Here is a 26931-nt window from a genome sequence, read left to right as displayed (position 1 = left end):
ACATGGAGGTCTTTGGCTCCAAAAGGAAAAAATGCCACTTCTGCATCTTCAGAAATATTTCTGAGACAACAAAGGCTACGTTTCAGAGTTCCCCACCAAACCAGATGATATTCAGGTATCTAGTTCATCATATCCACAGTTTAGGTAATTCTCCATTGAGTTTTACAAGCATCCTAGCAAGCTTCTAAGGTACACAGATTTGATTATTTGTTTTTTTGAGTGTGATTGTCCCAATAATTAACATGAAATCTTACAGAACTTACTTTGCCAAGAATTGTCTTATTTGCCATCAATAGATTCTTTACTTTGGCATTTCTTAACCTCTCCAAATTTACTAAATGGAGAATAAAAATAAAGAGGGGTTGAGAAATACTCTTTTGAGATATCTGGAGCTGCAGACACTTTTACAGAAATTTAATAAAGTAATTTATTTTTTTTTAAAGTGTAACCAACAACGTACTTCTCTGTTTTCACATGTAACATGGAAACATGCATATCACCTCTCCTACCTGATTTAGATCTTGTCCAATCTTGGAGCTCCATTCAGTCAGAGTTTTCTGAATGCAGTCCCGCACCTACAAGATATTTATTTGTATTGAAGCATAGGTATGTTATAGTTACACAGAAATATAACTCACTGACATGTAAGACAGACATCAGGTGAACTAATGACACCGTTCCCTCAGCCACAGAAGATTCTTCCCTTATAGCTTGTATTTGAAACTTGTTCAAAGTAGTTCACTTACAGATTTTCATCTTCTTTTCAGCAAACTGTTTATGCAACAACACAAGTCTTGTGCTTGTTATTTTTCAGACCAATGCCATCTTTAATGGGAAGAACAATGCTAAGTAAGCAAGAACTAAGGCATGAGGTGGTTTGCTTTTTGGGTTTTTTTTTGGGTAGAGATTTTTAAGATAAAATGTAGTCAGATAATAGCCTACCTGATGTGGCCTTATTAGAAATGAGACTTCACAATCCATCACTAAATACTAATAATAATTAATTCTCTTTCCGAGATGCATCTCTTTTTATTTACTGCCTACTTATTATACTGTGCCAAACCACTAATGCTTCTAGTCCTTCACTATTGCCCAGAGAACCTTCAGATCCTGTGCCATACTTGCATTTCTCCTGCCTCCACAAATGCAAAATAAAGTCGACTAGGATTCTGATCATAGATTTTCTTGAACATAATAAAGCATAGCTATTAAGTCTAAATCAGCTATTTAACTGCACAGTGCTTCAGCTGTACCAATGCTGTAGTTTCCTCTCTTATACAGCTTGGGAGTTGTTACCTTGAAGGCTAAGTAAATGTACTTTCCAGGCTGGTAAATGGCACAGGTAGAAGCACTTTCATAAGCTGCTGCTTTACTTTTAGCAATGTATTTTATATCTATATAGATAACTATGTCTTGCGCCATTAATTAGCAATTTCTTGTAATACTTAACATTGATTTAGAGTCCATAATACCATGCACAAACTGGAAACCTACCTCTCCCCATAATGCTACTACTTTGTGAACATGAATTCTGTACATTCTTTCCCAGTCACTTAAAATGGCATGGCAAAAAAATAAAAAGTCAGAAGGCAAGAACTGACTTCCCCCTCACTAAATAGCTATCCACAATAAGTCTTTTGCCTATTGTGATGCAACTTACAACATTATCTTTTCCTGAGGGAAAGTTAGACAGTCCTAAATACGCACATTCTATATATTGTTACTTTGCAACTCTAGCACTTCATATTTCTACTGCAGTTAGGATGTATGAGCTGCTATTTCCAAAGCACACCATTCACATACCCTCAACACACATGAAAAATGCAGTATACCTGACTGCTTTGACCAGCTCTTCCAAATACAGGTACATCCTCAAACTCCTAACACGAGGGTTCTGCCCCCGAGATCTATATATCCACTACCGATACCCAAAAGAAGAGCTAAAATCCAATTTATTTCTAATAATTAATGTAAATCATTTGCTTTTGGAATTACAGCAACTCTGGAAAGCAGGCAGCCTTCTGTTTAAATGTAGAGTTCCCTGTAAACAAATGAATTTAAATACCTTAACTAACAAGTTATGCAAAATCTTTATTTAACAACTCTCCAGAAAATTACATGAGTGCCCATTATGATACAATGCTCTCTTTGATAAAGAATCTTGCTGTTTCACACAGAATATTGTAATAAGAAACCAAACCGAATTTAAAAGTTATTATTTTATGACAACTAAATAAAAGTATGACGAATTCTTCCTTCTTATTACATCATCCTCCCATTCACCTTTCTTACAGTTCGTGTTATTAACATGCAACCAACTTATAGAGCAGTAGCAGTACCACTATGCAGAGATAATCAGCCAAAATGATAGTTCTTCTGATCATAAATGACCATTTTCAGATTACTGTGTCATGTTGGGCCAGCAAATACAGTGGTGTTGAAGTTCATGGCCACAGAATCAGTCATTTCATCAGCGTTATTGTAGGTGTTGACAAATATAGCTGAAGGTAATGTTTTTTAAGTAGCTCTTATAAAGTGCTTTCAAATTTTTAACAAAGAATGACATTCATATTGTCCTAAAGACAATAGTGCCTAATTTTTTCCCTGAGACCTCTCACGAACAAGAAATTATTAGAATTAATTTCGTTTCTCATAATTTGTAATACAAGTTCTTATCTATTCAGATCTTTCTCAAGCTAAAGAGCTCCTTTGCCATTGCAGACAGTACTTGAACTTGTCAGCGATTCGCTTCTTCATTCCCCGAGAGCAGAAACATGGCTTGGTTTCTTCAGAGATTCGGAGATAGCAGAGGTATCCTTCCGGGGATACCTCTCTGCTGGCTGGTACTCGGGGGGCTGAGCCCGGTGGGACCGACAGCCTGGGGTGTGCCTGCAGCTTGCAGACCCCGGGTACGGCCACCGGCAGCCCCGCCGTGCTGCTCTGCTGGCTGGAAAGGCCCGAGCGAGCCCAAGCCCGTCCGACTTCCCCACAAAAAAGACAGCAGAAAAAGACCTGGTTTGCCTTTCCCGCCGCTCTGGCGGGCACAGGCGCGGCACCGCCGGGGGAAACACTCCGGCCCCCAGCGTGACCATGCAGGGCTCCGCACCTGCGCCGAGGCGGTCATCAGGGCGATTGAGCCTTTTCCGCCTCAGTGGCAGGCACCGGGCCGTGCTGACCTGCACCAGAAACACAAACCCTACTCTGGGTAACGCTTACATCCCTCGAACACCCCCGCACCCGCTGGCAGCGGCGAGGAACACCCGGCGCTCCCCCAGCCACCTCGGCTCCTCGGCTGCGGCACGGCCCCACCACAGCCCCCTCCCCGCGCAGGCGCCCGCGTAGCCAGCCCCCCGCCTTAGGACGAGCTCCTGCCGCAGCGCTCGGAGGGAAGCCCCTGAGGCCCGCCCCGCTCACCTCCTCGCCAGGAGTGGCCGGGCACTTCTTGCGCAGGCAGCCCCAGTTGAGGAGGTTACCGGTCTGCAGGGTGAGGGTGGCCGCCCGCTCCAGCCGGGCGCGGGCACCGTCGGTCCCCATGGGGTTGCCTGGCGCTGCGGCGGTGGCCGGGCTCCCCGCGACACCTGCGGCACCGGGCAGCGCCGAGCCGTGACTCAGCACAAATAACGGCGGTGGAGGCGGGGGGGGGGGGCCCGCTTTGTAACCGTCCCCGGTCACATGGCAGGAGGACAATGGGCGGCGGGGCGGGCTCAGCACTGAAAGGAGCGCGGCAACGGGCAGCGCGCGCCCCGTCAGCCCCGCCTCACCGTCCCGCTGCGCGCCTGCGCGCTGCCCCGCAAGACGCGCCTGCTCTCACCGGGGAGTGCGAGGTGGGGCCTCCTCAGGCTGGGGCGGGCAGGGAGGACGGACGGGTAGACAGACAGACGGACGGACGGACGGCTCGGCCGGGCGGGGACGCCGGGCTGGTGGCCCCGGGAGGGCTGCGGCGGCGGCCGCGACCGACATGGTGTCTGTGTGTTCGTCTGGCCCAGACGTCAGGGGCCACGGGAATCGGTCCCGGTGTCACGTCTTGAGGAGCGCCCGGGGTACGCGTGGTTCTGCCGGTCGGGCGCGGCCCGCGGTTCGGTGACAGCCCCCGCTCCGGCCCCCAGCGGGACCAGGCAGGGCTCCGCACCTGCGCCGGGCGGGAGCCGCTGCGGTCGGGGGAGCAGGAGCTATTGATCTGCCCTGCAGGTTTAGTGCGATTAACGAAACCTTCCGAATTCTGGTCATGTTGCTTTTAAGTAACAAATACTCGCTGATAGACTAAGATAAAAGGCCCCCAAAAGTAAACCAAGTGCTTGCTGGGCTTAACCTAGGTTTAAACCAATGTGGTTTTTTACATTCTGATTAAAACTAATGTCGGAGTGTAACGCCAGTTTCACAGCAGCTGATTTCAGTGAAGATACGCTGGCTGAAATTTAAACGATTATAGTTTGGGGATTATTTTTTAAGACCAGGTGGAAAGCTACTCTCTGAACACTGAAGTCCTGTATTGGAGATACAAGATGTGAGGGAAGGGTGCGCTTCTTCTTCCCCTCTCCCCCCTTTTTTTTTTTTTTTTTTTTTTTTTTTTATTATGACTACAGTTAAAGGGAACACTATGCCACAAATTATAATTTTGCTGTCACCACAGGAATTTGAACTGTTTCTAACAGATTTTCCCTCCCCTGGCTGCATGCTGCACTAATAGAACAATTTGCATAACTTCTGTCATTCTGAAGCACTGCCTGTATGCTTTCTGGTACAGAAGGTTAATTTAAATGTTCTTTATATTTGTGTTCTGATTGCTTTTCTTTACTGCATTGAATTGCTTTCATGTATTTGAAATGTTTTCTCTTCGCTATATGAATACATAGAGCACTTGAAAGTGAAACAATCTGAAAGAAATGCCAGTTTGTTTAGAAAAACAGTAATCTTGTTTTCTTTAGTAAAAAATCCAGAAGGTCTAACCTGACTCAAAGGTTAACCATCCAAACCCATAATGTGCTTGAGGAGGAGCATACACCTCCATGCACCTTCACAGGTTTGTCCACATTTACACTGTTTGTGAGTTCTGTCTTTGTGGGTTCTTTTGATTGGCCTTCTGGCTTTCCAGTAGAGGCCTTTTCTTTTGGTAATTTTTTTTTTTTTTTTTTTTTTTTATCCCATTTAAATGGCTTTGATGGCTTTAACTCTATGGAACCAGGTTGAATTTGGGGATTGCAGAGGACTTCAAATAGTGCATAGCACAAATCTTTATATCTAATGGAAATTTATGACAATGTTCTCTTACAGTATTGTAGAATTTGCTAATGTTTAATTACCTCGGCTCTAGAAAAAGGATGTCCGCTAATGAAGACTGGTTGGCAGACACATAGTATCAGCCTCTGTACTGCTTCATGCCGTGCATGCTGCTCTGTAGCAGCAAGAACGCATCGCAGGAGATCTCAGCAGGGTTCTGTCGTTGGTCAAATCACCCCTGAAACGGAAGGTGAACTACCGGAGAAGGAAAGGGGGGTGTTTTTTTTTTCTAGCTCACGGACAGTTGTATTTCTGCAGGTTGCCTCATGAAGCTACTTTCACATATGAAACGTGCTTGATTTCCTGCAGTAATTCTGTAACGTTCAAAGAAAAAGAAATTAACCTTTTGAATGAAATGCCACTGTATCGTCATCCCAGGCGGTCGGGGAATACGACTTTTCTCTCCCAGGTTCTGAATACCGGGAGCGGCAGAACTTGGCTCCCGCGAGGTCCCGCCCGTCCCTGCACTGCCGCAGGCTGCCGGGGCGCCGCCGGTGGCTTTGCACGGGGCTCTTTGAGCAGCCGCTCGGCCTGGGGCGGGGCGGGGGTCCGGGCACCGCCTCCCCCGACCCAGCGCTGCCGCCGGGAGCCCCCCCCGCGGGGGGCGGGTGCCGCCCGATTGGCCGCAGCGCGGGGGCCTGGGGAAGGTGCGGCGGCGGGAGGCGGCATCCCGCAGGATGGGCGGCAGAGCCGGCTTCTTCGAGGTGGGTAGGGGAAACGCTGGGAGCGGGGGGGCAGACGGGGCGAGCCCAGACCGGGCGCCGCAGCATCTTGCCATCGGCGGACGGGGCTGCCCGGGGTCCAGGCGGACTCCTCTCTCTTCCCCCTCCACCTACAATGAGGCATCGGAGAGCCGGAGCCATCCGCTCCCGGAGCTGTCAAGGCAAGTGGCTGCCGCTGGAGCGGCGCGGAGCGAGCCGGGGGGGCATGCCGGTCACCGGGGAATTCCTCGGCGAAGGAGCAGAAGCCGTCCTTGCCCGCCCCGTCCTTTTCCGGACACGTTCCCCTCGCCGATACCATTCTCTGCGTCCCCGGTGGTCCTCGGGGGTGGCCCCGGAGAGGGGGGGATGGATGCGGCCGGGCTCCGGGGAGGCATCTCGGCCGTCCGCCGAACCGCACGATCGATGACTCTGGGGTCCCCGCAGATGTTCCCAGGGCAGCGCCGTGTCGGGGTGGGTCTGGCGGTGCATCCCAGCCATCAGGAAGGAGCTAGAGCGAAGAATGTTCTCAGCATCTTCTGTTTCCAACTTTTTGGAAGACCCTGTCATCAGCCGCTGTGCGACCTGACAGAGAGCCGTCCCGCTTAGCCTGCCGGTCCGGTGCAGGCGTGCCTCCGGAGCGGCTCGGCTCGGCGGCACGGAGCCGTCGAGGAAGCTGATGCCCCGGCCCAGAGGACGGTCCCCGTCCCGGCTCCCCTCGGCGGCTCAGCTGACACAGTCCGGAGGGGAGGAGCGTGGGCGAATGGCGCCCGTGGTCCCCGCCCCGGGCAGCTCCACCGGCCCGCCGATCGCACGGCGCGTCCCAGCCTTGCGTGGGGCGTGGGTCATGAGAAACAGTCGGAGGGAGATTAGAACAGCGAGGTCTTTGAGCGTACGGAGAGTGCAAAGTAACACGCACCTGCGGAACGTGAAGGGTACAAGTGGATCTTATCAACTTATATCCGCAGCCACACCAACTCGTGGATATAGTTAGATGGGCTCACAGAAAACTTTTAAGAGTGGCTTGTATTAGAAAAACAAGGCAGTACAAGCTAAATGGCAGCAATCCTGTTGTGTTTCGGCAGGTTTACACTTCAGTTTCTCCAGCAGAAGACACTGAAAAATGAATGCAATTCCCCCCCCCCCCTTCTGTGCAAAAGACAAAATTCTTTGTATAATTAACAGAATCTAAAAATATCTGAAAAGCAGCTGCTTCTCTCATTACTTACCATGACCTAAAAGCTCAGAATCACTAACAAGTCCACAAAATAAGCTGTCACATTGTGGGCATGAGGTAGGCAACTGTGCTTTTTCCTCTGCAGTATTGACGTCCCGGTTTGTTTAGGAAAAATAACCAGCCTTTTCACTGCCTCCTGCTTTTCTACCAGTGTCCCACACTCTTGTGAGTTCTAAATGTGTGTATTACTCCCCAGAATGTCTTCAGTCATTGTCTGGTCTGCAGATTAGCCGTACTGAACTTCTGAGTACCATTTGTTAATAGAAGACCTCAAAAGCACAGACAAATTGTTATTGTTACCCATTTTGCCCATAGAAAAACACAGGGAAGTGGGAAGACCTGCTCTATCTTGCTAGACAGAACAATAGCAGCAGATACAGGTCTTTGAGTCCTAAATCAAAATCCTGTGTCTAAGCAACACTAATACAAACTCAGAATGCCTCATGAATTTACATGTCAGCCTTTTACGTTTTAGTCCTTTTCTCTGTACAGCAGATGATGGGTGGAAACAGCTTTGCAGAGATCACCCAGTGTGTGTCTGAGCTGGCTCAGGGTGTAGGATATGGACAAAGACAACCTAGGCAGCACTGAGCAGTATATCACTTTCTGCTATGTTCTGCCCACAGATGAGCTTTCTGTTATAAATTCAAGTAATTTGAATTCTGATTGACTTTCTCCACCATGTTTTTAAAACTGAGCTATCACAAAAGAGAGAGTGTCCCATCTCTTACAGTGCTTCTGCAGGCAGGGATAGAAATATCTATGGATATTACAGACATTAGCATTCCCCATTTGAGGTACTTTCCCCTGTACATGTCTAAACCATTTACTATTTATTGCTTTCTGTGGCATTTCCTTGTAGGAATCACAAAGCACTTTACAATCAACAAACTCTTGTCTGAAATGTTTAGAATATGACAGTTACAAGTATAGCAGAGATTTATTGGGGGAGTATTTTTTCTTGTTGTGTTGAATTTTTTGCATTTGATAATGCCTAGTGCTCAGTTAATTTCATATGTTTCTGAGTGTGTAGGAAGGTCCTCTCCCTCATCCATGAATAAAATCACTCTTAGGTGAATGGGCCTACACAGAGATCATCAGGAACATCAGACTGACTGGAAGGTCTGTCAGGCACCTGTACAGGCTGCTGCGGGCAGTGGTTGAGTCATCACTCCTGAAGATACTGGAAGGTTTTGTAGATTTAGTGCTTAGAGACATGGTTTAGTAGTGGACTTAGCAGTCATTAGACTCAATGATCTTAATGTTCATTTCCAGCCTATATGATTCTATGATTCTGCGGCTCTGAGTGCTAAGACACTGGCTGTTAATTTCATCTCTTCATGAGAGTCTTTCTCAGTGCCCTAAAGACAGAAACACTTTTAAAATAGGCAACATTCTATTAAAGTGACTATTAAGAGGTGAAAGGCAGTGAAAGGCAGATTCATCTTTGGAAGTGCCTTTGACTCCTTATTTTGAATGTGCTATGTTCAAACTTAGTACCAAGAATTATGAGCAGCCACTTAATTAAGCCAAAATATGCTGGACCTAATGGACAGCAAAAACCCTAGAGTGGCTGGGTGATTCACCTCTGCTTATGACGTGACTGTGTTAGAACTGATAGGCCAAGTCAGGCTGCTGTACTCGTAGAGCTGTGTCTTGATTGCTGCCACTACATTTCTTATTCTGTAATAGTTATAGAATAGGTTTTGTTTACTTCAGGTATTGATATGTTTCTAATTTCACTTCAGCTTTTTTATTACTAATAGCCCAGAAGTAGCATAGCAAAAGCAACTACAGTTTAAAGATATATGTGCATACCTGAAAGTACCTGTGAGAAGATTCACCCCTGAAAATATGGAGATTTATGATGGAGACTGGACTCTAGATAATTAATATTATCTAGGAGTGCCTATTTCTCCAAACTGATTGGAGGGCAACTCTTCTGACCTATTTTAAATGTGTTTCAGATCACCTTGTGATACAGTTTACCCTCAAAGTGCATGCTTTACTCTGTTTTGTACAGAGAATGTCTATGTGACATGCTCAGATGTCACTGTCTGTAGTGGAGATCTCTGAAGTTAGGGCTGATGAATTTGACCCTTTCTTTCTACTTGACAGGTTTGGGTCTTAAAAACCATTTCATATATAGAAAATAGTATGGCTTTATGACTTCGTAGAGGAAAGACACCAGAACAAATCCACTCGTATTGCAGAGAATTAGTGGCATAAGAGACACCATTATACTTTCTCTTCCTCAACTGGTTTTGATGGAAAGTGCCTTTTGTGTGAGCTGTGGTAACCAAAACTAGTTTGGAGTCTTCACTCCCGAAAGATTGAACTGAGATGTGTGGTACAGCCTAAAAGCAATAAAGCACTTGCTGGCATTTCAAATGGTGATGGAAACCTTCTGAATGCAAGCGGGATGGGGGAGTGGGGGTGTTTGTGGGGTGACTGCTGCCTAGGTAGCATTTCAGAGATGTCGCAGCTCCTGTTACAAAAATTTCTCCCACTCAAAGCTATGCTGTCTGAAGTCTCATCAAGTAAGAACACTGAGAGCAAGTGCCAAAAGCAGGACTGCAGAAGACTGTAGGATGCTGTGTCCTGCAAGAGTTGTCTGAACAAGACAAGACCACGCAAGAGATAACTTGGTCATTTAAAGGGGCACTGCTGAAAATTGCTCTGCTATTTGAAAACATCTGCTCTGTTTTCACAAGAAACACATGATTATTGTGCCATTGGAAGAGATGAGATGGTCGGGAAAATCATTATCCCTTTATTTTCCCTTACTACTTCTACACACACTAACACTTTCTACACTCAGTTGTGCTACAGCATTTAAAAGACAGCAATTTTTCCTTTTTCTATATGGAGTATGGGAGAGAAGCTTTCAATTTTGGACAGGAAAATATGATAGTAGAACATTACTTGGCAGGAAGTGCCTGGAGCTACTCAGAATATGAAAATTATATTTGGAAACGTAATGGACTTTTTTGAAGTATATTTAAAAAAATGAATACAAATCTTTTCAGTTAATCTGTCAGTATAAGGGTTTCAAATTTCCCAAAGCTTTTCTTCTTTTGGTCCAGTCAAAAGACCCATCCTTCATACCTCTAGGTTAAAAAAAAAAAAAAAAATCTCCATTCAATCTCTTCACTTTCATGTTAAAAGCATACACTGGACGTATATTTTGACATCCATACATCAAACAATCCATGCAGAATAGGAATGGAACAATAGGTACTGAAGTTCAACATTGCAAATCACAGCGCGGATTTCAGAAATTGTGATTTCACAAAGAATATATAAACCACTTCTACTTGAATATTGTCATTGCAGAAAATAACCACCATAAATTGAAGCCCTGGGGCAATGAATATTTTCTTGTACATGGAATAGGATATGCAGTGGTGGTGAAAAACCTGGATGCCTACTTAGTGTTGAGTCAAAGCTGGCTTAGGCACTTGGACAGAGACACTCGTGTTTGCTCTGTAGTGCCAGTGATAGCGACTGATGTGACTCTTCAGTGTGCCTGGGAAACTGGCACCATGCTGCTCTGTGTTAGCCAGGATAAGTGATACCCACTGAGTTAGTATTAACCTGTCCAGGTTCCTTTCCCATCTTGCGTATCTTCCTGAAAGATGTCACGCTAGTAAAAGCTGGAAAGCTTTCACGGGATTTCAAGAGCCAGAATTTGCTATGAAAGCACTCTAAGAGCTCTTCCATTTTGTGAAAAATTAAGCAGCCTCCTACTTGAAGGGAATGCACTTTCCTTTTCCTTCCTGACCATTCTTACACATTTTATCACCTGTCAATTATGGAAATGGATTTGTCTTTCCGAAGGCTGTTCCTTTGTAGCTCCACACCTGTTACTACACTCAGGTCAGGCCCACAAAATGACCTGGGCTTTGCCATGCCTTCAGGTTAGGCACTCAGCTCCTAGAGTGGATATGACAATTTGGTGAAGGTATCCAAGTTTACTTCACTGTGTGGTCTGCCAAGAGGCATCTACTTTAGGGAAATGCTGAGCAGAATGACAATGAAAGGGAACAGTGCTTGAAACATCCCAGAGAGACTAGAATTCAGGATTTCTCTTTGGTAGGAAACTTGGTCTATCTTGAATCCTTTATTCTTTGCTTGGTGGCCCACACCTCCTTCTGTGGGAGCAGTGGGGGATGGCAGAGGGCAGTCTAAACTAATTTTGCCATTCCTGACAGTGTGTCACATGATTACATATAAACCATGGATAACCATATAACCTCATTTGCTGACATCTTAGATTCATTCAGAAATAATTTAAATGCTGTTCATTGTGCTGACCTTGGCATAAAGATGATTATTGGATAAAGGTCCTTGAGGATTTAGATGCAAACATGCCTAACTAACAAATCTAAAGCAGGTGTGTAGAATACTCAAAAAGAATATTTGTCTCAAAACAGCCGCCCTGACGAAGTGGACATTCTGTTCAGGTGGAGGACTCACTCAAAAGCCTTCTGGAATCTGTTCTTTCAAGGAGAGACCCTCTTTTGGGTAATCACCCTGATAAACAGGGCCCTATTCTCACAGGAGCAGCCCTCCTTTAGTGGCCATCCCAATAAGCTGAACACTGTCCTGGCAAGGGGAGCTCTGTTTGATGGACACCCTGACAGGCAGGACACTGTCCTTACTCCGTAAGGGACAGGGGCAGGCACCCTGCACCCTGCAGAGGTAGAGTCACATCCTGTGTGTGCCCCGGGTAAAGCCAATGCACATGTGCAGAAATAAGGGACATTGCTGTGTCATCCCATCTGGAGGGGTCCAAGTGAACACCTGGCTGTGCAAGATATGCCAAAGCCCCACCCCCCCTGAAAAGGTGGGGTCAGGAGGCATAGAAGAGACACACTCGAAAAGCTGGATGCTTGCTCGCCATCCAAGGACCTGAACTTTCTACCAAGATCATCGCTGGATCCCAGGGTGCTGATACCTTTTCTGTCTCTTTGTTTTCATCTCTCTCTCTGTGTCTCTGTTTCTAACCTTATCGTGGCACATGAGGGTAACATGGTTTCTAACTTTATTAAGTTTTACTCCCCATTGCTTTGTTAAGTTTTGTTAGTTGTAACCTGTTCTTTTGACCACTTCCTTAAGTTTTACTAAATTGTAATCCACAGCTTTGAAAGTACCATCATTTATAATTCTGCTAGGGGTAATCTCATATGCTTTATAATCTTGCTCACTTTTAAGTAAAGTTGTGTTTTTATGCAAATATCCTGGGTTTTAAGTACCTCACAGAGAATTCCCAAACTTAATCTCGCCCAATGGGGTGTTGAAAGAGATTAATTAGAAGAGGAGGTTGGGCCCAGCTGCACCTAGGCTCCTCTCTGAGGGAGTTTAGAAAGCAAAGGGGGTTCAGTCTGAATCCCCCTGGGTTGACCCCCACTCTGGGGAACCCTACCCATGCCCACTCTGTGGGATGTAGAGATGTGCCCACTCCGTGGGGTGTGATGTTTTGTTTGTCCCCCACAGCTGGGGAGCCGTGCTCACCGTGTGAGACTTGGCAGTGCTGCACCCACCCTGTGGGGTGTGACAAGGTGGAAGAAATAAAAATGTGCTGAGCTTCAGCACAGCTCAGACAGGGGTTCTCATGGGCTTGCATAAGCAGCAGAACTTAGGAAGTTGTGGAGTAAATAGGTGCCTTGTGAACCTTTAAAAGTTAGACATCTAAATTCTACAAAAATGAAATTTAATTGTATAAAACCTTTTGAGTATGGCTATCAGTGTATCACCTCTTTAAACACAGTGTAATAATGTAAAAAAATTCTAATTTCATGAAATATGAGCCAATTGCTCTAGAGAGGCAAGTCTTTACTTAGCTGGATTAATTAAAGAATAAGGTACAACACTCCACAGGTAAGATGTTGAAATTTCACTTTGTAGTTATACATTTGCTTTGGTTCTGCTTTAGGAATTCCTTGTGCCTCATGTAGCTAAGCTATGGAACTCCTCTCCAGAGGACACTGTGGGTGTAGTAAGTTTGCATAGGTTTAAAAGGCAAGTGGATAAACTAATTGAGAAAAAAAATCCATGAAAACCTATTACATACAAAGGCAGCACTTCTGGTGCAGGAAAATTGCAGTCTCTGTGCCTGCCTCTTCCCTTCCTCCCAGGCACTACTTTCTTGTCTTGTTTTATTACTTTTTCTGCACCATATACTGCTGCCTCTATCAGAAAGAAAGGTTGTAGTTGGATCCTTAGACATTCTCTAACAACAGTTTGTACATTCCCATTCGAGGGAAATTCGAGAAGAAAAGTAATTTTTAGCAGCAGCATCACAAACATAGCTTTCAGTCCAACTACATGTACAGAATTTTTCCTTTGGCTTTACTCTCTTAGCTTGAAGAAATTTAGTCTTGATATGCTCTGGTGTAAGATCACACTAAGGCATCCTTACTGCCTTCAGGAACAACACAGTACATCAAAAAAGTCTAAGGAGATAGTGAAAATTACTAATTCCATAGGAAAAATAAAATGTTTAGAAAGATTTAATTAGGACTGTGATAACCACTGAATTTTTTTTAAGAAACTGAATTTATGTAAGCATTCTAATTAATTCTTCATTACTCTTTCATGGGCTGGTTGACTTCTGGCTTGTAAAGTAAGATTTTTTTATTTTTTTTTTTTTTTTACCTGAGTAATTTCAAAATAAATCAGTCCAGTATATATTTATGTCAGTGCCCACAAAAATCTCACTCAGCTAGAGTTTACTGAGTCTGCTGAGTACAAATGGCTGCAAATAAAACTTCCAGGATGCAAGGACATGATAAATATGTATTTCAATAATAGTTTTCACATAGTTTTTGAAGATCTGTTCTTCCTTATGCATTTGCTATGACTTTAAAATGTGGAAATTAATCTACTGTGTTTTTATAATCCTATTGAAGACCATCTTAAAAATTGTTTTCTAAACACTGCTTGCTCAACTGTTCTATGAATGAACTTGCCCCTCTTTTATTTTCCCTTTCTATTTTCTGAAGAAAAGTTTAATGGTTGAATGTACTTTTTTCTACCTATATTGTGTATTGGTTATTCTTTGCCCTCAACTTTTTCTAAACAGTAAAAATGAAGAAATTTTCTAATAAAGACACAATCCTTAATCCTTACAGAATCTACTAGAATTGCTTCAATCTATAGGGCAAACAGTGGTTTTAATTGACACAAGAGCTTTAAGATACACCCTTGTAGCAACTTGGCATCAGAAGGGACAAAATGTTATTTACAACCTCCACAATATTTATTCTAATTGCAAGAGCTGTATTTCAAGAACACCCCTCTGGGAAGGGAATCCATGTCATTTGCTTTCTGATGCTGGCCCTCAGAGACATTAAGGCCTGCAACTTGTGTTATTTCAACTATTAAAATCAAGAGGAAACACCCCAATAATGTCACATGTTTGTTCTGTATCACAAAGGAAGGAAAGAGCCTCCCTCGCTTGATGTCCACTTAGAGCTTACAATGCACGAGTAGTAAATACTGGCTGGAGCTGAAGTGCTCTGTTGCTCCCCCAATAGAGAACAATTTGGGACAAGAAGGAAATACAATACTTTAGCCAAGTGACCACTTCAAAGCAACCCTATAAATAAAGATGCTGGACTGGTACTCCTATTTTTAGTAAGGAATATTATTTAAAGTCTAACATTAATCTATCCTGTAGGACAGTTAATACCAGCTAATACCAATAATTAATACTAGATGTTTATTTTAAAGAAACCCAACAACAAACTATTTGGGTACTAAGGCATGATAGTACTAATGCAGTCATTTACAGTCACAGATTTGAACTTTGTCTCTTAGCTATATCACAAAGTTCCATTACAAAGTGTCTGATGAGAGAAATGAATTTACGATACCATCACTGTATTGTAGGTTCTGCTGGCCTGCTGTAACTGGGCTTTGACAAGTCTGGGACTTGTCTGTGCATTGAAATCATAACCTTTTGCCAAGGTGCCATTTGATCAGGGAAAGAAATTAGTGTTTCCTTTTCAGAGCTGTAGCTAAACCACTGCTTGGAATACAAAATGCTAATATGTAGTTACTAATAAAGGTGATCTGAGAGTCAAGATAAATGCTGGATATTCCTATAATGGACACTTAAGGATTTGTGAAGTCCAGGTCTTTAGCTGTATCTATTCATTATGTCTACAAATGTTTTCCACTCCTTTTACAATTCAAGTAATCTGAACAATGCACACTAACCTTCAAGCTGCATATTCTCAGAATATTTACTTAGATGCATATATGAGCACATTTAATATTTTTTTTCTTAAGCTGTCTTTCTAGTTTTACAAATCATAAAAATTCTGTTCCTTCGTGATTCCTGTGAAATTTATATATTCCTTATTTGTTCCTTTTGCTGTACCATAAGAAAGTAGTCCACATCAATGTGTTTTGATCCGGAAGTTAGCTACTTCTGCTTCTGAATAGATTCAGGAAGACAATTTATTTGGTGAGAATAATAGCATTTTGCAAGTTGAGTGCTTTGAGAACCTGGCTTTGATTAAAGTAATCTCTTGAGCACATCTGAAGTGTTTTTAACGTAGTCCACAGATCAGAGAAAAACGGTGTCTCACTAAATAATGATTATGAATTTAGGAATCAACTAAGAGCTTAGAGATTTTTTTAAATCAATAATTAGTAATTATCATTTTGTGTCCTGTCAGGTGGAAATCCTTGACTGGAAGACAAAGAAACAGCTATGCTTCTTAGAGAAGGTAAAACAAAAATCTGTTTAAAATGTTAGATGGCTAATTAAAAATTATTTATTTTTCTTAGATGAAGAGTACAACTTCAGTTGCTGCACTGAGACAGTGCCAGCTGTGCCTTACCCACTCCTAAGCCATCAAACTGTCACTGCTGTAACTATTGCAGTAACTCTTGATCTCTGCTAGAGAAGCTGCATCTGAAACAGATGCTCCATTTTTTCCTCAAAGAAGTACTTTGAATCCTCCATGCTGATCCTAGTATCCTAGTTAAAGTATTACATTGTTTGAGCCATATTTCTACTTGTATAGTCTTACACTTAGTATTTGTCTTTTAAAATATGTATCTTACATATACATTATTTTTGCTGCCTAGGTGGAACCAAATGCCACAATTAGGGAGATCAGATTTATGTTCTATAAATTATGTGAGTATAACTTTTGCAGCAGTTTACATTCCATTAGAATATCCTGTATATTAACAGTAGAAAATTACATAGTTTGAAACATGTGGTGCATAATGCTAAGTAACTTACATGGGGCAGTGATATTTCAGTATCATCTTTTTTGATACACCTGTCCTGGTACACCTCTGTATTTTTTCATAATTTCTCACAGATATTAATGTTGAATAAATATTCCTATACATCTTTATCTTATTGTTTTTCATTTATTATAATAGTGGATGATCTAAATCGAATACTGTATATCACACAATTCTGTATGGTCTTGCAGATCCTCAGTGGTATCCAGCAAGGCAGTCCATAAAACTTGATCCAAGTAAGTACTTGTGAAGACTAGAGTAACAAAATTCTGAGTAGGGGCCTGGGATAAAAGGTGTACTTTCATTAATATTAGCTCTTAAGAATAAGGTCCAGCAGCACTAATTAGGATTATGGAGGCTGAAGGGAATCCAGAACAAATTCAGTTATCTGAAAGTATTGAACAGAGTTCCATCAGGCCTGGTGCTTGGTAATTATCTCAAGAGCCTGAACATTGATCCGATAACTTTCTAACTCCTGAGCACTTTTGCTTTGAAGACAGGCAGCACAGAATCTAATACTAATTTCCCTTAGTTGCAATGAAATGGTCTCCACAGTGATGTCAGCTGGGAGTACTATAAAGGGCCATGAATTAGAGCTATCAGCTCACATAATCCTCTGCTCTCAGATAGGAATTACAGTTCTTTTGAGGTAAGCTAATGCAAAACATATTTCCATGGATGTAGGATTTGCTGACAAAGCTGATGCCAGCTGGCTGACTTCAATTATGCAGTTGTAGTTTTGCCACTAGAAGCCTCTTAGTACATGGCCTGGGTGCACAGAAGAAAATCTAATAGGCAAACTGTGTTAATTCATCTTAACATTCAGTATAAAATGTAGCATTTGCTTCTTTTGCTTCCATTAAGAAAAATATTATTTAAACAGTCCCTTAAAAGTATGTTGGTGACCATTAGTTCATTGTGTAGAATCTGTCCATGGAAAACAAGCATGTATTTTCAAAGATGTACCTTGCCAGGTTCTTCCACAGGGACTTCTGCTCTGAGACTTACTGTGAGAAAATGCTGACCTTCTGGAGATTCCCCCAAATCTACAGATGTCTCATCTGCTGCACCTCCACAGACAAAGAGGTGCAGCTGACTAGGAGGCCAGGGAACTATGTTAAAGAACAGCAACCCATCAGCAACTTTTGCTGTAGAAGTGATGAAGCAGCTCTACTATAATAGGCAGGCACATGAAGATGAGAATTCTCTTAACTGTCTTGGTGAGATTACAGCGCCCAGGATTATATGTGATTACAGGGATTCCAAGAAACCCACAACACATCAAAGAATGTCAGAGTTTAGTTAAAACACAATATAAATCTATTATGCTACCAAAGTTTATTTATATTTCACTAAGATGTAATTACTTTTTTCCTTGTCAGAAGGAAAGTCACTGAGGGATGAGGACATCCTGCAGCACCTCCCTGTTGGCACAACTGCTACCTTATACTTTAAAGATTTAGGGCCACAGATAGGATGGACTACGGTGAGCTATGCTTCAAGTCTGAGCCATTTTAATAGCTATTTTTTCCATAATCTTGTATCGCTTTTTGTCTCTCTCCAATATTTCTGCATGATGCCTGCTGTCATAGTGAATGCAGGCAATGAATCCTCATTACTTCAGTTCATTTAATCAGGGAAAGTAGTAACAGAATATTCTGAATGCTTAGCTGCCTGGGAAAAGAGCTGAATGTAGGTCAGCTCAGCTGGATGAAGGTGCAGGTTCTCAAATGTTTAGATGTGTACTGCAAAGTTCTAGGAGACAGGTGTCTAAATGCCTCTGAGGATCTGGTTCACAGGTCCTCTGTAACTCTCCTGACAAAGGTCAGGATTACACATCTACAAGTTTGTCCTGCAAAGGGGCATGTGAGCAACTTCACATGTCAATAATTAAAGTGATTTTAGCAGGAAAATACATGAAAGCAAGATCAATTAGCTGTCTGCATATGGCTGCATCCCAGAGTGCTAGTGGCAGGCTGACAGCTCACAATTTGTCCCATATTAGTAGCCATCCACAAAGACCTCAACAGGTAAGACAGGTTTATGGTCTTACCTCAAATGCAGCTTTTGTCACAACTCACTTGACAGGCAGCACAGAACTGTGAGGTGACCTTTCCGGTTCTTCAGAAAGTCCATGATGCACATATACGAGTTCCAATGAAACAGCACAGCATGAAGAGGAAAATACTCCATAATTTAACATGCACTTCCCATTTCCTAGTATGAGACCTCAATAAAATGTCATGTTAATGATAAACAGCAAATACAACATTCAAAGGAGGTAAAATAAAGAAGTCAAATATTCTGCAAGACTGAATTTTTACATCATTTACTTTAGGTGCAATGCTGATAAATCAGGGAGCTATTACAGTCGTAAACACAGTAATAGAGGCAAAAACTTGTATTGGCAATGCAGACTCCAATACACACAGTGCAGAGTAACAGCAGACTTCCATCATTCCATAATCTTTCCTTTGCATTCTTCTCTCCCTGCCTTCAAGCTACTTCATTAAATGTAAGCAAAAAATACTTCAGTTTTATCAAATTAGAAAGACAAATTACAATCTACAGTCAAATCTAATCTTCATCAGAGAGAATGCTGATTCTTACAGAAGTTGATAATGCAGCTTTTCTCAGAGTAAAAATAACACTAAATACATTAGAAAACTGTGCTTGGTAGGTTTTTTGGGTTTTGGTTTTTGTGGGTTGTTTGGTTTTGGTTTTTTTGACAGAAATACAACCAATTTCCCTTCTTCATACATGAGGTATGAGCCTATCTTCACTCATAGAAGTGTGGGAAATTCAACCGTTAATTTTTGGTCCAAAGTTAACTTCAATTTAAACTGATGTTCCTAAGAAATGCACATTTATCGGAAATGAAATCAAGTTAGATAACAGCTTATTTAATTTTTCTCCTTTTTTTTTTTTTTTTTCTTCCTATTAAAGATTGTTTGAACATAGACTGAATTGATTGTTTCCCCAGACATCTGCTGTACTAACTGTTCATAGAGATGGGGTGACCCAAGAACACAACCTGTGTTTCCAGCTTAAACAAAATAATTAACTGGAAACAAAGCTCCTCTTTTTCAAGATAAATTCTTCCCCAAAATTAATTTTATCCCAAAATAAAGTAACATGTGTTGAAAGCAAGAAGATGGCCAGAGGTGCATAAATGTAACATGTGTGCATATATACCATGATCTCTGGACTGCTGTTATCATCTTTTCATTCCCCATCCTGTGTCAGCTGCACTGGCATTGGCTGTTTGCATGCAACTGAGGCAGATGCATTGCAGAACATTTATGTGCACGACCATGAGTTTCATAACCCTGACTCCACCTGCTGTTCCCTCCCTACCACTTCAAATACCATCCTGGGGCAGGGGAGTTGTTTATTGCATTGCGTTATTTATCACAAAGAAAGCAAAGCAAACCCACCATCAAATTCATCTGTCTAATTATTTTCTCTCTTTTTGCAGGTATTTTTGATAGAATATACAGGTCCATTGTTCATCTATTTTCTGTTTTATTTCCGCATGCCTTTTGTCTATGGACTGGATGAGAGGTTTCCATCAAGCCCACAACCAGTAGTTAAGTAAGTCCGTTTGAAGGTGTAGGTGTGTAGGTGTAAGCAATATTTCTTGCTTGCTAGCATTGTAGTTTTATTCCAAATGTCAAACGTCTTGCTACACTTTTTTTTTTTTTTTTCTTTAAGCACTCTTAAATGCTTTTGTCTTGCTGTTTCTAGCTTGGCATGTATCTGCCATTCTTTCCATTACATCAAAAGGTTGATTGAAACAGTATTTGTTCATCGGTTCTCCCATGGGACAATGCCACTGAAGAATATTCTGAAGGTAAATTTTGTCAGAATCTATCCATACAAATCTTACAAAATTCAACCTAGACAACCTGTGCTCTGCTGCTGCAGCACAATATTTTTTTTTAAGTAATACACAGCAAATCTCACCCCTAAAGCTCTTTAAAAACATTTCTTAATGTCACTATGGTATAGCCCATGTGTTGCCATACTTGTATGAATGTTACAGAATTTTTATAGTATTATCTCTTTTAGAAGTTCAGACCTTGAGCATACTCTTCACTTAGCTAGCTCCTTAGGCATGAAGGTTTTAGTAACAATCTCAGTTTTTAAGGTAGCACGGGCAGACACCATGCTGGGAGGGTTGCTTTTTGAAAAATTAAAATCTGCTTTTTGTAACACCCATTTTACTACTGCCCTTAGCACTGCCCAGCTCTTTTCTGTTAAGCAGCTGTTAATTTACCCTTGATCTGATGCAAAGCAGTTTGTTTTTTCTGTACTTCCTTCTCCTGCAGGTGCTGAAATGCATAACTGTTTCCTACACATCTGCAAAGAAGCACAGTGGACTGCATGGGTTTGCCTGGGCTAGAGTTATTTTACAAATGTTTGTAACAGAGTACACAATGGCATTCAAAAATATGCTTTCTACTCAGGAAGACAGGAGATTATCGTCTAATAAAAGCATAGAGTATAGTAACAGCATTTCAATATTTAACATTTGATACTTAGTCCCTTGGGCTCTGCATCATGGCACTGATACTCTCAGCAGCTGAAGCTCTACCCTGTGGCTAAGTCACAGCTGTGCAGCAGCTCCGGTTGTTCTGGTGATAGCTTAATGATTTCTAAATGGAAGGAAGAAGGACTGTGGTTGAGCAGGGGCCCTCAGAAACAATCCTTCCTAGCAATTTTCTGTGTTTACTGCAGCAAAAGAGTGCAAAGGTTGTTAAAAGGCTAGCAGAACTCTTACAGACTTGTTCTTGACACAATAGTAGTTAAAACATGCTAAGCAGCAGATAAATAAGCAACTATACCTGTGCAATGAATCTGTACAATGCGATAAATTTTCATTTTTCTCGTAGCTTCGTTTTTCTCTGACAGCTTGTCATTCTTTTCAGACTATACAAACCATTATTGATAACACTGACATTTGTACCAGTCACTTTGATAACTTCCGGTTTTCTACCTTCTCAGTTTGTTGTACTTGCTTTCACTTGTAAAGTTGCTCTAAGTATTTCTACCTGCTTATCAGCTCTTGGGTTTGATTTGCTTTTATAAATTCATTGACTTTGGTGGTGATACTCCAAAATTGTGCCACTGAGAAAAATATCACATCCCCTTCCCTTTTTCCTCTCACAGACAGATGGTGGACAAAACTTCTTACTTTAAGTGTTTGATCACATACATAACAGATGCAGTCAGCTTATTTCCAAAGCGCAAGAGAAAGCTGCCTCTAACAAGACACACTTCAGTCTCATTAAGCAGGGATCTGAGACAGGAATAGATGAGATCTGTGATTTTCATCCTTTGTTTAGCAAATAGAAAGCAAATACACATGATGCTGTAAAATGCAATAGGGGGTCACCAAAAGCAGTTCAGCTACTTACTAGCATAGGATAATTCTTTCTAAGATATGTGATATTCTAGGCAATGGAAAGGTAAGAATACCTGGTTTATCTAAACTTAGTAAACAACTTGCTTGCGTGAAAAAGATAGATATAGCTGCAAAAACGTGGTTCTGTCAGAAAAGGATCTGTCAGACCTTTAATAATAGACAGGGGCCAGTGGAATTCCTCAAAGACTTCTCTTATTCAACATTTTCATTGGTAAAAAAGAAGACAGGTTGTTGCTTTCATGAAAATATCTGAAGAAAGAAAACAGTAGATCTAAAGACATAGTTTTACCCAGAAGACATTCTAATGAACCAAACATAAGGGTACATGCTAGTAATCAGTAAACACAAGCAGTGCATTTATAATTAGTTTTGATCAGCATAGGGTTCATCAGTTGAAGAAGAGAAGGTAAAAATCCTAACAGTAACTTTGTAAATTTAGGAATAATTTTTTAGGTGATCCCTGCAATGTCTGGACTTGATCTACAAAATCTAGTTCTAAGAGATTGATGTAAAGTTTTATGATTCACCTGGAATATGAAAGATCACAAGAAGTTTATGAAGTCTCTGTGTACACTGCTGTGCCTTCCTGAACCTTTCCAGAGGCCTTTGTATAAGCAATAAGGCTTCTAGTGGCAGCTGAACACTTGTAGTGTTACTGCTGAGGTCCTTAGCACTGGCAGATTTCAGTCATCTTAAAGCTCACTTTGTAACTGCAGGATACTCTTGAAGTAAATCATGTTCTTGGGATGAACAGTGCTTTTTCAGTTTAATTACAGCATGTATTGGAGGGAGATGAGCCATGATAATTTATGAATTTTACTTTATGAAATCCATTGGTATATGAGCCATCCTGTGCCAAGCCCCAAAGTTAGGGAATGTCTTTTCATAAGACGCCATTCCAAGATTACAAGAAATTTGTTGTACCTAAGATTGTAAATTGCAGTTGATAGTGAAAGAAGGTAGTGCTAGGGAAGAGGAAGCAGTTTGCAGATAGGACATTAACTGGATTGTTCCTCACTGGAGTCGTTCTTCTGGCTCTGCTGGATTTTTTTTCTGGGGAAGAGGAAAGTAATCACAGGGAAGTTACTAAATCTCTCTGCCTTCTTCCCCACCTGATCTGTAACTATGGTTAATAATTTGCAAAGACATTATATGTGGTTTTATTCAAAAGAGTGTCCATTTTGTCTGAGGTCCCTGGGCATTTCAATGGTTCAATACGAAAAGGAAGTGGAAATGCAACAGAATGTTTGATGCAGCAAATGGGGGGACAACTTACCCTTCACCAGCATTTTCAGAAAAACACACTAGCAGACACTGCAGTCACCTAGATTGGGTTGCAGACACTGAGGTAATCACTTTTCAGGGTATTATTGCTAGAAATACAGTGCTGGTATAGGGGGGAAAGGCTGCAAAATTCCAAGTGTGTGTGTGGGGAGTTAACCCAGACAGGAAGGGAAAGAATACAGCCTTAGTTAAGGCTTTTGGCTGTGTGAGCAGGAAAGGAAAGCTGTGAGAGAAAAAGAAAGAAAAGAAAGCATTACCAGAATGAGTAAGATGATAGGAAGGGAAGGAAAAGAACAGAAGTGGTGATAGGCAGATCAGGAGTTCAATTTTGGTTTTGCAGAAGTCCAGGTAGTAAGGAAACATGCCCTAAAACATTAAAGCCTGAGACACTACATTTGAAAAAAGAAGAAATCTCACCTGATAAGAGACAAATTTATGAGTTGTTGGCAAGATCTAAAGGTTGTCTGCAAGAGAATGCCACCTAGAAGCAAGTACACTGAGGAAGAAGAGGAATGGGCCAATAAAGGCCTCCTTCCTACCTACAGATATGTAAAGAGGGAGAAGATAACTTGTAACCAAAATACTGAAGCAGCAATCTGTGTAGGAAAAGTTAAAGCAGGGGAAAGGGAGAAAACTAATGGGGTAAGGAAGAAGAAAGGCAAGAGGTTGAGCAATACAAAGTAATGAGCTGGGAAGAGAGCACAGTGTCTAAATCTGGCTTTACAAAGTCTCAAGGGCTAGCAAAACAAGTCTTTCTTGAGTATACAGTCTGTACAGTACTTTGTGTTTTTCCAGATGGCTTGCTAGGAAAGATAAATTTATTTTCAGTAGCATGATCATAGTTTCTAAAACTTAACAGATCCAAGATATTTGAGAGGGATCACTAATTCCTTTGTGCTATTTCTTATTGTCTTTTCCCACCTTACCACATCTCAGTAGGGTAATTTTTTGTTGTATTATCATCAATTTGATGTATTATCTCTATTTTCTGTTATCATCAGTCCTTACAGTGAATACTAGCCTAGAATCTTATACTAAAACAACAACAACAAAAAAATTCAATATTTTCCAGAACTGTTTGTATTACTGGGGATTTGCAGCTTGGCTTGCTTATTACATCAATCATCCTCTTTACACTCCTCCTTGTAAGTAGCAAAAGAACCCTCAACATGATTTAATTACTTATGTATTTGTCTGTTATTACTAGTCACATGCAATTTTTTTTTTTTTAAATAGCTTATGGGAAAAAGCAGATAAATTTTGCTGTGATCATGTTTCTGGTAGGTTTGTTTCTCTTTTTATAACTTGCAAACCGTGTGCTTTATTTCTTATGTTGTATAAGTGGAGCAAAAACAAAATAGAAAGCAAATATCCCCTTGACTGACTTTTAACCACTTTGGTTCATTGCCCTTAGATCTTAGGGGGCTTAAAAAAAAGTAAATTTGATCTTTTGGAAAACGAGTCCACATTTGCTGGTAAATATCATAAATATATAACAGAATATAATATGGACTAATGTTTAAACAGACATTCCATCCTCTTGTCAGAAGGCAATCTTCATTGAGGACATTTATTATAATAGCTCTTTCTCTCATTTGTTATATTTTTTTAACATAGGAAGTACCAAAAGGAAGCACATTTTTAATTGTCATGCTTTTTTCTTGCAGCTATGTGAAGCTGGAAATTTTTCAATTCATGTTGCACTAAGTGACCTCCGGAGAAGTGGTAAAAATTGCATTATCATGTTTCAGTTTTGCAGAGCCATTCAGTACTTCCACAGTTACAGTGCCTCATGGAAGTCCTGATCCTGGAGAGCACTGATGCTTTGCCAGCTGCCTGCTCTGGGTTGCTCAGTGCTGTAAAGATTGGGCTCTAGGGGAAATAACACAGTGCAAAGAAACAAAACTGTTAAACACTATTTCTTATCTTAGTGTAATTTTTATTGGTTAGGGCCAGATTGTGTTGGAAGGAGCATTTACATTAATTACACTGCTTGTGCAAAAGGAAATAGTGCTAGTATAAACTATGCTTTGGTGAGCAAAGGAAAATAATTTCACTGGCTTCTACATGAGCACAAGATCTCTGTGCAGGCCAGGGTAACTTAGGCAAAAACCAAAAATCATACCTCTATCTACTATGACTGTTAAAATCCCTTGCTGTGACAATCTGAGAAAATCTTTAACTTTCAATCCAAAATCCAAGGGAAACTTTCTTACAGGAGTGAATGGGATCAAAGGCATATGTGTCAGTGAATTTCTAACACCTAGAATGTTTCCTCACAGTTATCCTATTCTTTTCTTGTGGGTCCAGAGTTTGGTTGTCTTTACAGGAAACAATATCTTTAGGAATGTGAATATTTTGTGATCTGTTTTCTAATCTATAGGATCCAAAATCCGTAAGATCCCATATCCAACAAAGAATCCTTTCACATGGCTGTTTTTCTTTGTATCTTGCCCTAACTATACATATGAGGTATGTACTTTAAAACTAGATGTAAAGATTTTGGGTTTGCATACTGTATTGTCATTTTTTTTTGGAATGCTAAGCATGAAAGAAATCACTACAACTGTTCAACTCAAGTTCCCTTCTCCCCTAGATTTCCTCAAATCAGATTGCAGACTTATCTGTTCCTCCTCTCCTCCCTTGAGGCAGTACTTAGATGCTAACCTTAGACACCCAAGGTCCTGCACCTATGCTTCAGTGTGGCTGCCAAGCAGGGCAGATACACTTTCAAGCATTGCAGATTTTGTAGAGGGAAACAGGGAAATTGCCACTGAATGTATGTTGGAATGACAGGTTGGGGGCATCTGGTGGATTTATACTATATAAGAACCCAGGGATTTCACAGGATACAGGAAGATAACGTGCAGAATCATATAATATGTGGTAAAGAGGAAATAGGCCTAGGGCATCTTCCCCACTTTCTTGAGTTACACAGGTGCTTGTGTTGCTGGTTACTGCATTAGAAGCTTGTAAACGTTTATCACTTCTTATTCTTTCATGAGAAGTCAAATGCCTGACTGAGTTCAAAAGCAGTTTAAAGCAGCACAACTCTGTAAAATTCAGTTTTTGTGTGGAAAGACAACATTAGGTTTTGACTTCAGTGGAGGTTAGGATGTTCATGAGACCATCATTTGGCCTAACGCTATAGAAAGTTAACAGTCCTAGCATTATTTGAGGTGTGACTAACACAAATTAGGCAGATAACTGGAGAGGACACAGTCTTGAAAAGCTTAAAATTTTGTCATGATGATAAATATGAAAGCAAACATGAAGGTTTTGTTTCTGATAATAAGGCACTGTTTGCTTTTTTGGCTAAAGGTTATTAACACTAGAAACTGATCTGGCTGACCTTGGCTTTTTTATTTACCTGTACTAGGACAAAGTTGTTTTTGATCAATAGAAACATAAATGCAAATGCTGTCACCAGAAATATTTTAAATTTCCTTGGCCAAAACAGGTGGGGACTTGGATCAGTTTAACTATCATGACTCAATGTGTTCCAGGTGAGTAATGTTTTCTGTACTACACCCTGAAGTCATGTCAATAACAAAAGTATATTTTTAATTTGAAAATGAAACATCTCTTTTTCTCCCTTCTTTCCAGTGGGACTGTTCACCTTCCTTTGCTTCATTCAGATGACAATCTGGGCAAAGGATAAACACTGCACCTACCTACGTGAATTCAAGGATTACCCAAGTCTTCGAATGCCAATTATTCCCTTTTTGTTATGA

The 26931-nt window shown here is 41.3% G+C and overlaps 2 protein-coding genes across 2 annotated transcripts in view; one reads left to right on the top strand and one right to left on the bottom strand.

The window, feature by feature from the left end:
* The window catches only part of GCLM (glutamate-cysteine ligase modifier subunit), a 12398-nt gene extending 8645 nt beyond the window's left edge, over positions 1-3753 (bottom strand). Inside the window, exons 1-2 of the mRNA XM_030455452.1 lie at positions 3415-3753; positions 510-575 (exon numbers count right to left, since the gene is read on the bottom strand). Of these exons, the coding sequence (XP_030311312.1) occupies positions 510-575; positions 3415-3534 (186 nt within the window). The 5' untranslated portion in view covers positions 3535-3753. The remainder of the gene's footprint in view (positions 1-509; positions 576-3414) is intronic.
* On the top strand, positions 3687-26931 carry TECR (trans-2,3-enoyl-CoA reductase). The gene is made up of 14 exons (XM_030455343.1): positions 3687-3866; positions 4688-4747; positions 15903-15953; positions 16318-16369; positions 16677-16721; positions 17868-17971; positions 19964-20079; positions 20200-20338; positions 24270-24342; positions 24434-24477; positions 24865-24922; positions 25581-25669; positions 26658-26703; positions 26804-26931. Exons 1-14 carry the CDS (start codon positions 3687-3689, stop codon positions 26929-26931), a joined length of 1185 nt encoding a protein of 394 aa, XP_030311203.1.

The sequence above is a fragment of the Calypte anna genome, chromosome 8 (genome assembly GCF_003957555.1).
Source record: "Calypte anna isolate BGI_N300 chromosome 8, bCalAnn1_v1.p, whole genome shotgun sequence".
Lineage (NCBI taxonomy): Eukaryota > Metazoa > Chordata > Aves > Apodiformes > Trochilidae > Calypte > Calypte anna.
Note: the sequence above shows the minus strand (reverse complement) of the source record. Positions and strands in the feature narration are given on the sequence as shown.

Coding starts and splice junctions, on each gene's coding strand:
- TECR (XM_030455343.1), top strand. CDS start 3,687: ATGGGCGGCGGGGCGGGCTCAGCACTGAAAGGAGCGCGGCAACGGGCA. Junction 15,954..16,317: donor AGCTATGCTTCTTAGAGAAG/GTAAAACAAAAA, acceptor TTTGCTGCCTAG/GTGGAACCAAATGCCACAAT. Junction 16,722..17,867: donor GTCCATAAAACTTGATCCAA/GTAAGTACTTGT, acceptor TTTCCTTGTCAG/AAGGAAAGTCACTGAGGGAT.